The sequence below is a fragment of the Petaurus breviceps genome, unplaced genomic scaffold, assembly GCF_028583685.1.
Source record: "Petaurus breviceps papuanus isolate PSGF00001 unplaced genomic scaffold, PetGlider_PUasm1.0 140, whole genome shotgun sequence".
Taxonomy (NCBI): domain Eukaryota; kingdom Metazoa; phylum Chordata; class Mammalia; order Diprotodontia; family Petauridae; genus Petaurus; species Petaurus breviceps.
The window spans coordinates 52,214,726-52,224,973 of NW_027185698.1; the positions used below are offsets into that span (position 1 = coordinate 52,214,726).

The window sequence follows — 10,248 nt, forward strand, 5'->3', positions numbered from 1 at the left end:
ATAAGACTCAAGTAAAAAAAGGTAAACAGGAAAGGAAAAACATAAAGTACTTAATAAGGTTAAATATTTACACTCCTGCCAGTTATTTTCCCTGGTTTTCCTGAAGACTGTTCTCATTCTACTTTCTGCAAGAAGTGTCTCCTCTCTAACTAATAACAGCTTTCTGAGCTTACAATTCATCTACTCTGTCTATAATTTGTATTCTCCTAGTTGTTTACATGGTGTCTCTCTAAATGCTATGTAAGCTACTGGAAAGCAGGGATTTTTTTTTGCTTTTTTTATGCTCCAAGTTATGGTATACAGATCACATATTGTAAGCCCTTAAAATCCTTGTTGACTGGTGACTAACTTGGTTATCCTCTTTTCTATGCTCTCTGAATCTTCAATATCTTCTTAAAATGAGGTCAGAACTGAAAATATCATTCCATAATTGGTCTTGTTGTGGGAAAATCCATTGAAACTATAGTATTCCTAATTTTTAAATAATCTTTTATTTCTTCTAGTTGTAGATAAAAAATTTCACATTTATGTAATTTTTTCCAAATTAACAGGCAGAGAAAAGGAAGAAAACCATTTCAGGCCTCTGAGAAAACCAGTGTAAAGACACAGAAGATGGAATGTCACATGTGGGGAAAAGCAAATAGCCCAGCGCAGTTAGATTGAGCACTGCATGAATGGAAGTAAGATGTAAGACTGACAAGGTAAGAAGGAGAAAGATTGTGGAGATTTTATTTTTTAATGATTCTTTATTGATATTTTTTGTTTTATCATAACATAAATTTCTTCTAGTATCTCTCTTACCTCACCCTTCATAAAGAGTTATCCCAAAGAGAAAAGAATACATGGTCTAGGTATATTATGCTACAAAGGTAGTCACTGATAAAAAGAAATTCCCTGCATAGACCAAAGTATTTATAGAAGCACTTTTATGGTAACAAAGAACCAAAACAAAGCAGATGCCCCATGATTGAAAGATGATTAAACACATTTTCTCTTTATGAACATAATGAACTGTTACTGCACAGTAAAAAATAATATGATCAACAGAGAAATAAAGAAATTATTTACATGATCTGATACAGTGATGATAGCAGAGCTAAGAAAACAACACTCATAAGGAATTTTGTTGCTGCTCAGCCATTTCAGTCAGACTCTTCCTGAACCATTTGGGTTTTTCTTGGGAAGATACTGGAGTAGTTTGTCATTTCACTCTCCATCTCATTTTATAGATGAGGGATTGAGGCAAAGAGGATTAAGTTACTAGCTTTTCTGAAACCCATTAATTAGTATCACTTAATCATAGCCATTGTATCAATAGAATATTAGATTCTTAAAGGAAGGGAATGTTTCATTTTTGTACTTGCATCCATGAAACCAAACATAGTGCCTAGGACATAGTATGCACTATTTAATAAGTACATGTTGTATTAAGTTGAATTCATGAAAAAAAAGATGTTTTTTACTGATCAGTTTCTTCAACGCCCCTTTCACTTCATTATTTCTTAGACTATAGATCAAGGGATTCAACATGGGGATCATTACAGTATAGAAGATGGATACCACTTTATTTTCATCTGTTGAGTAGCTGGATTTTGGCATCATATAAATGAATGTAAGGGTTCCATAGAACAAAATGACTGCTGTGAGGTGGGAGGTGCAAGTTGAGAAAGCTTTAGCTCTCCCTTCACTGGATCTTATCTTCAGGACAGAGAAGAGGATATATACATAAGAAATTAGAATAATTAGCACTGTGATTATAAGTACTGACCCAGCAGAGACAGCAGGAAGAATTTCAGCAAGATCATTTTGGTAGTTGGAAAGTTTCAAAAGTGGTGAGTAATCACAGAAAAAGTGATTGATATTATTGGATCCACAGAAGGACAAATTCAATAAGCAACCAGTAGAGACCCAAGAATTTACACAACCACCCAGGTAGGATATGATGAATAACAGAGTGCAGACCCTGGTAGACATGTGGGTGGAGTAGAGTAGGGGGTTACAGATGGCCACATACCGATCATAGGCCATCACAGCCAAGAGGAAGCATTCAGTTGTCCCAAAGGTGGCTGCAAAACAAAATTGAACTACACAGCTTTCCAAAGGGATTGAGGTCTTCTCCACAAGGAAGTTGATGAGCATGAGAGGTGTGACATATGAAGAATAACCAATATCCACAAAAGCCAAGTGGCTGAGGAAAAAGTACATTGGAGTGTGAAGTTGGGAGCTAATTCTGATCAATATAATTATGCTAAGGTTACCAATTAATGTGACAGCATAGACACTCAGAAATATCACAAAGAAGATGACACAAAGGGTTGGATCATCTGTTAATCCCAAAATAATGAATTCAGTCACAGCAGTGCAGTTATTGCCAGACATCTGTCTTGGAAAGGGTGCCTGTTAGAAGAAAAGTAGAATATTAAGATTAGAATAAAGATTAAGATTTGGATATATCCATTGATGTATTCAAGAAACATTAATTGACCAAGTCCTACATAGCCATCCTACTATCTTACTCCCCAACTTTGTTCCTATGCACCATGGCAGGGTGCCCATAAGCAAGGCAGTGATGAATAAATTTGTTTTCTCCAATTTGTTCCCTAATAATCGTCATTACCCTATGATTTGCCAATTTTACTATTTTGATAGTGAAGAAAAGCCTGTAAAAGTAAAAAAGAATACTTTAATTCTCACCATAGGATACTTTCTTAAATGTATACATAAACTATATCCAAATGCATAAATGCTATTTTGCTGAGTAACCACCATTGTTAATCCCTTCCAAAGTAAAAGAGTGCTTTGTGATCCCGGACCTGGACCATGGTCCAGAACTGAAGATATTATTCACTTCATGCTAATTGACTACAGGGAAAGTCTTGGTTTCCAAGATGATCTTTGTGCTATAAAATCACAAGGAATGGGAAATCTACTTTCTAAATCATTTTATGTTATTTTGCTCATAGAACTTGGTTTTGCTACAAAGGGATATCATTACATGAGATCCTTAAACAATGTGGGAAATTTCCAATGGGAACCTCTGCTCTTTCTCATCTTATCCCCAACCTTAAACCTGAAATCACTTATCTCTATAATTTCTTATTTCTGTTCAGGGCTCCATCATTCAACCATGGACCCTGGTTTGCAATCGTAGAATTAACCTCTACTCTTCTCTCTATCTTCCCTTTCACAACCAGTCAGTTTCCAAATCTTTCCACTTCTATATCCACAACATTTATCACATATACTCTAATATCCACCTCCCTAACTCAGGTTTGCATCTCTATTCACTTGAGCCATTGCAAAAGGCTCTTAAAGTCCAGTCTCTATGCCCTCTAAACTATCCTCTAAAAAAGCTACAAAAATGGTCTTTCTAAAGCACAGACTGACGATATTATTTGGTTACTCAAGCCTTGAACAGATATTTTATTGATTTGAGGACAAAATAACAATTCCTTAGCTTGATATTTATGCTCCTATACCACATGAATCCAGTGTTGCTCTTCAGATTTATTTCATTTTACTCTCAGGTATGCCTATACACCAGCCCACCTAGTCTTCTGCCTGTACCCCACGTGCAGAACTCTACCCCCAGATCTGCTCCCTGCACAAGCCATCCTCCATGCTCCAAATGCCCTATCTCATATCTGCTTCTTAGAATCTTGAGTTACCTTTATGTCACAGCTAGTGGGTCACTACTCACAGGAAGCCTAGTTTCTAAAGCCCTGTCCCTCCTCAACTTATCTTCTATTTACTTATCTCTGTAACTATTTCACCCCTTCCTTTCCAATAGAATTTAAGCTCCCTGAAATTAAGGACTGTTTTTCATTTTATTCTTTTTCTCCCCAGTGGCTAGAACAGGACAGCCAGCATAGTGTGCACATCAAAACATTAGTTGAATAGAAGGTAACAATGCACTTTTGAAAATCTCAACCTCATTCATGTTAGCATCATAATCAAAACAATTACACAAGAGGAATATTAAGAACTCAATTGGACTATTTAAATTTCATACATTACTAGCTCACCACAATTTTTAGAAGATATTTTCAAACTAATTTTACAGATGAGGTAATTAAGGATCATGGAGGTGCAGTCTCTTAGTCACAATCACAGTCAGAGCCAATAATAAGACTCAGATGTAGGACCCAAACCCAGTTCTCCCGACTTCAAGTTTGATTCTCTTACAAATACATCAATCAACAAATATATCAGTGAAATTCTGCACCCAAAGACTAAATTTGATAAGGGGGGGGGAAGTAATAAACAAAACAAATGCTCTTATGTATACATGAAGATTTTTCCTTAAGTGTTACTTATCAAACTATCCTTGATCATGTACTTACTGTTGGTAGTAATGTTTCAGGGCATATGATATCACCTATGAGAGATCAGAATTTTATTTACTAACATGCTGTAATAATGCTCAATATATATACCTCACTTCTAAATCTTTAATATTATATAACACTGTAAGGGACCAGAAACAAGAAGACGGAAGTTAAGAATGAAGCTTACTCATTAGAAAATAGTGAGAGAGAGCAAGAGAAACAGAGAGGGAGAGACAGAGAGAGATGTAAAATTGAAATCAACATAAAGTCTGTCATGGACATGAAGAATAGACATAGCTCTCTGAAATGGATGACAAATCAAAAATAGATCTAATTGTTTTTATATCAAAATCAAGAACAGCAATGGTACCTATTGTTACAAGAAGATGATAACTGTAGACTCCAGGTTATTGTCTTTGCATGGCAGCACCATATTTATGTTGGTTTTCTTAGCATTTGGGATATAACCTCCTGAGTATCCTAACAACAAATATAATCTACCTCATTAAAATGCCATTTGAAATCCACTGGGATGAAGAAAATTACTAACATAGAGGTGTCTTGTCTGACACATTCTCTAAATCCTCAGGGGTTTTCATTTAGTTTTTTCTTTGTGTTTATGCAGGATTTTTAAAAGTTGAAAAACAAGATTGGATAGCAACATAGTCAAACTAATAAGTCTGATCTTCCTTGGAAGCTCTTAACTGTTCTCGGATCAACAAGTGGAAATTGTGATTGTGATGCTATTCACTAAGTATGAAAATTGGTCCTCATCATCTCACCTCAGGCCACAACCCATACTGATTGCACATACACACAACTGAGGCTGAAAAGACCATGTATGAAACTCAGCTTAGCAGAAACTGCAGATTCTGGCACAGAGGTACTCTTTCCAGTGAAGAGAACTGTCTAAGGGTGAAGGCAGTATTGGCAATCTTTTCAAGTTTCCTAATAAAAAATTTTCCTGAAACATAATAGCATTTATAATATATGACACAAAGATTTTCCACAAGACTGTTGACAGTGTGAGAAAGCTGAGAGGCGGTAGATAAATATCATTCACTCCCTGGCCATTGAAGGGTAAAAGAAGTTCTGGAGCTTGGTGAGATGATTTGTCCCCTTGGTGAGGATGGTGAGCTTGGTGAGATGATTTGTCCACCTTGTCCTCTCTGTCTTTGAAACATTTTTTTCCCAATTTTGTCCCTTTTGTTCTAATCTTCCTTTCAAAAGACCTTCAGGTGTGTCAGCTTATCAAGTCACAGAACACCATGAGATCAATTGAGAGTTGTGTAATCAATTACTTTAGACCTCACTGTTATATTTATATTTTCCTTTAGTACATTAAGTAGAATTTGATAAAATGGACTTCTTGGAGTCAGGATCAAGTTAAGTAGGAAATCAAGGAGAATACAAAGGGTGGAGACTCTGGAGCCAGGCAAGTTATATGAAATATCCAGATAGGAACCCAGGAAGACACTAGGGAAATATAAAGGTTGGGAAGGTCTAGGAGATGGGAGGACAATAACACATTTTCAGAGAAAATAAGTTATGTTCTCAGGGGTTTAGATCTACAGGAACTCTTATTCTTGTTAAGTTTGTTGATGTAATACATCTGAGTATAAATAGATATAACAACCAAAGGAGCTACTCCAGATGTGGCAACTTTTCTGTTACATGAAACACTGTTCTATTAACCAGCAATTATATCAGAAGCCTTTGGAATCTTTTATTTCTTACACCTGAACCATATCTCAGAACATATTTTTCACTCTTCTCACCTATGCTCACCTTTACTTTGAAATAACCTAATTTTAAATCAGATGATCCTATTGAGTTATTTATGTCTCTACTGCCTCATTCTTTGCAAAAGATGTTTTTACATTTAATTTTTTCTCAATTTCATGTGAACAAAAATTTTAACATTTCCTTTTTGCCAAGTTTTATATTTTCCCCCACCCTTCTTTCCCTCCACCCTCACTGAGAATGCAAGCAATTTGTTGTAGATTATATATTTGCAGTCCTACAAAATATTTCATATTAGCCATAATGCAAAAGAAAATGCAAACAAAAAATCAAAACTAATTAAAAGAAAATAAACTGCTTTAATTTTCATGTAGACTTTGATCAGTTCTTTCTCTGGAAGTAGATAGCATTTTTTCCATCATAAATCCTTCAGAATTGTCTTGGATCATTGTGTTGCTGTGAATAGCAAATCAGTCAGAATTGATCATTATAAAATATTGCTATTACTGTGTACAATGTTCTCCTGGCTCTGCTCATTTCACTTTGGATCACTTCATGTAAGTCTTCCCAGGTTTTTCTGAAAGCATTCTACTCTTTATTTCTTAGATCAAAATAGTATAACATTACAATCTTATACCACACCTTCTTTAGTCATTCCTCATTTGATGGGCATCCCTTGAATTTCCAATCGTGGCTACCACAAAAAGGGTTGCTAGAAACATTTTTGCGTATATATAGGTCCCTTTCCTTTTCCTTTGACCTTTTTTGGGAAAAAGAGCTAGTATTTTTATTGCTGTATAACTGGGGGGTGGTACCTCAGAGTTGGTTTAATTTGCATTTCTCTAACCAATAGTGATTTAGAACATTCTTTCATATGACTATAGAGAATTTTTATTTCTTCTGAAAACTGCCTGTTCATATCCTTTGACCATTCATCAACTGGGAAATGATTCATATTCTTATAAATGTGATCTAGTTCTCTATATATTTGAGAAACCAGGCCTTTACAGAGAAACTTGCTATAAAAATCCCCCCCCCCGGTTTTGTTTCTTTCTAATCTTGGCTGTATTGGTTTTGTTTGTGCAAAACTTTTTTTTACTTTTTTTGTAACCAAAGTCATTCACTTTATATACTGTATTGCTCTTTTATCTCTTGTTTTGTCATAAATCCTTCCCTTGTCCATGAATCTAACAGGTAAACTATCTCATGCTCCTCTAATTTACCAATTACATGATTCTTTATGTCTAAATCATGTACCTATTTTGTCCTTATCTCAGTATACCATGTGAGATGCTGGCCTGTATCTAATTTCTATGAAACTGCTTTCCAGTTTTCTAAACAATTTTTGTCAAATACTTTGTTTTTGTCCCAAAATCTTGGATCGTTGTATTTTTAAAAAGAAAAAACTAGATTTTTATAGTTATTTACTACTGTGTATAGTGTACCTAAACTATTCTCCTGATCCACCACTCTACTGCTTAGTCAGTACCCTATCATTTGGATGACTGACACTTCGTAACATAGTTTGAGTTCAAGTACTGCTTCTTATGAGATGTTTCACATTCTGTTCCATTTTTCATTCTTTTTTATTTTGTTTTATTATTTCTTGGTATCTTATAGCATCATTCACTTCTCCTTACCCAATTCTAATTTTCAAGGAGTTGTTTTCTTCCTTAAGATTCTGGATCTCTTTTTTCAGTTGCCTGACTTTCTTTTAATAATTTTCTTGGTTTTCTCAGATTGTTCCTATTTTTTCCTAATTTTTTTTCTCAACCTCTATTTGATTTTTAAAGTCCTTTTTAAGTTCTTCTGAGAACTCTTTTTTTGGCAGGTGACCATTTGACATTACTTTTGGGGTTAGGAGAGGCTCATTTTTACTTCAGTATCCTCCTTTGAAAACAAACCCAGGTCTTCTCTATCCATACAGTAGCTGTCTATGGTTGGGCTCTTTCTGCTTTGCTTACTCATATTTATTTTGTTTTGTTTTTTTATCTTTAGCAATTTGTTATAATCACTTCTAGTCCTGGGGTTTGGGGGATGGTGCCTCTGACCTCAGGTTCATTTTACTGTTATTTTCTGAGCTTTGTCCTGAGACCAAACTTGGCACTCCTTTCCCCCTCCAAACTACAGCTAGGGCCCCCAGCATCACTATGCTGGAAATGGTCTTGCTCCCTGAGGACACTCCATGGCTATTACCTTCAGTTCTCCCCTCTGGCCTGGAACCAAAAGCAAGAACTCAGCTTTCCTGTAAGTGGCCACAGCCAGCAGTATCCCTGCACCATTGTTTCTGCACTGACTGGAGGTGTGCTGGTTCCTTTTTACCTTCAGTCACAGCCAGGAGAACCTATCTAAGCAGCACAGATGGGTCTGGCATCCCTCTGCAGCAAAGGGTCTTTCAGTCTTCCCCTGCTAAGATGTCTGATCTCCCCAGGCTGTTTGTGAGGTCAGAATGCCTGTGGCTAAAGGTAAGGCTGCCTCCCAATCCAGCTGCCACAAGGGCATGTTGTTTGTTGTTTCAGAGGAGATAGCCTATGACTGTTTGCACTTTACTCTGGATAAACCTCCATGCCTGGGGTCTTTCCTCATCTTTTCTCCAGTTGTCCCAGGAGAATCACTTCTGTGCCCCTAAACATGCTTATTTTTGCCACGCTATGTTCACTGTGGGGTACTATTTTGAATTGTTTGTGGAGGAAATCTGGAGAGCTTAGAATTTTCTGACCTACTCTGCCATCTTTCCAGAATCATCCCCCACATAGAAATATTTTTTTAAATACAAAATTGCTTTATATATAATTGGAAAAAAAGATTTTTTTAAATTAGGAAAGATGATTCTTTTCAATTCTGCCTTAATAAGACCAGATATGGAATAACACTCCTAGGCTTATTTTAGATTGAAAATCTGGAAAACCTCTAACAAAGAATAACCAAACTGAGGGTCAGTTAACAAGGATTTTAAGTACTTACTATATGTCAAGCACTAAAATATAACTTGGCATACAAAGAAAAGCAAAAAAAAACCCCACCCCTGTCATTCAAAAGATGACATTCTACTGAGGAAGACATCATGTAAATAATCAGGCACATACTACTTACAGACTAAAGTAGATAGAAGGTCATCTTAGGGAGGAAGTTACTGTTAGCTAAAGATGAAGGACTCTTTGCAAAAGATGGGATTTAAGTTGTCTTAAGGAAAGTGCAGAAAACTAAGCAGCAGAGGAAGGGTAGCAAAACATTTTAGGATTGTGACACAGTCACTGTAAAGACACAGATGGAGTGTCTTGTCTGGGGAAAGACAAACAGTCCAGTGTAGCTAGATGGTATTGGATGTATGGCTGGGAAGAAAATGTAAGAATGGAAAGGTAGGAAATAGAGACATTGTAGAAATTTTTTTGATTATTTTTTATTGATATCTTTTCTTTTTCATGAATTAAATTTTCTTCTAGTATCTTGCCCTCCTTACATCCCATGAAGAGCTATCCCATATGGGAAAAAAGAGTACAATTTTTCAGGTGTATTACATCACAAAGGTAGTAACTGATAAAAGGAAAATTCCTGCATACATCAAAATATTTATAGCACCAATTTTGTGGTAACAAAAACTGGAAACAAAGCAGATGCCCAGGGACTGAATAATAGCTAAATAAATTGTGGCACATGAAGATAATGGAATATTACTGTGCTGTAAAAAAAAACAGCCAAATGTGATTAAAATAGGAAAAGATTTACATGATCTGATACAGAGTGATGACAGCAGGGCCAATAAAATAACACACAGTGACTATAAGAATGTAAATGTAAAGAACAAGCCCCATATATCAACAGAAAGTGTGTGCTGCCAGATTCCAAAAAAAACAATCAAGGACCCAAAGAACAGCAATGAGAAGATATGTCTCCCTCCACCTTTACAAAGGTGGGAGGTCCATTTTTATGGAGCACTGCATGTGTTTTCAGACATTTCTAATCAACATTCAAATGGACAACTTTAACCTATCAAAATAAAAATATACCTTTTCTAAAGCAAATTTATTGATATCATTTTATCCTAACAATTAAATCAGTAGAACACTAATTCCTTACATACAAAGACAGTTTTACTTTTTTCCCTATGTCCCAAAAGTTATTTCCATGCCTGAGACATAGTATGTACTTCATAAATACTTGTTATATTGAGCTGAAC

General features: G+C 35.7%; 1 protein-coding gene across 1 annotated transcript; it reads right to left on the minus strand.

Moving 5' to 3' along the window:
- Positions 1 to 1,404: 1,404 nt before the first annotated feature.
- Positions 1,405 to 2,379, minus strand: LOC138150062 (olfactory receptor 5P1-like). Its single transcript, XM_069073437.1, has one exon. It carries the CDS (start codon positions 2,377 to 2,379, stop codon positions 1,405 to 1,407), a length of 975 nt encoding a protein of 324 aa, XP_068929538.1.
- Positions 2,380 to 10,248: the final 7,869 nt, after the last annotated feature.

Bases quoted from the DNA above. Each gene is read 5' to 3' on its own strand.
- LOC138150062 (XM_069073437.1), bottom strand. From the start codon at position 2,379: ATGTCTGGCAATAACTGCACTGCTGTGACTGAATTCATTATTTTGGGA.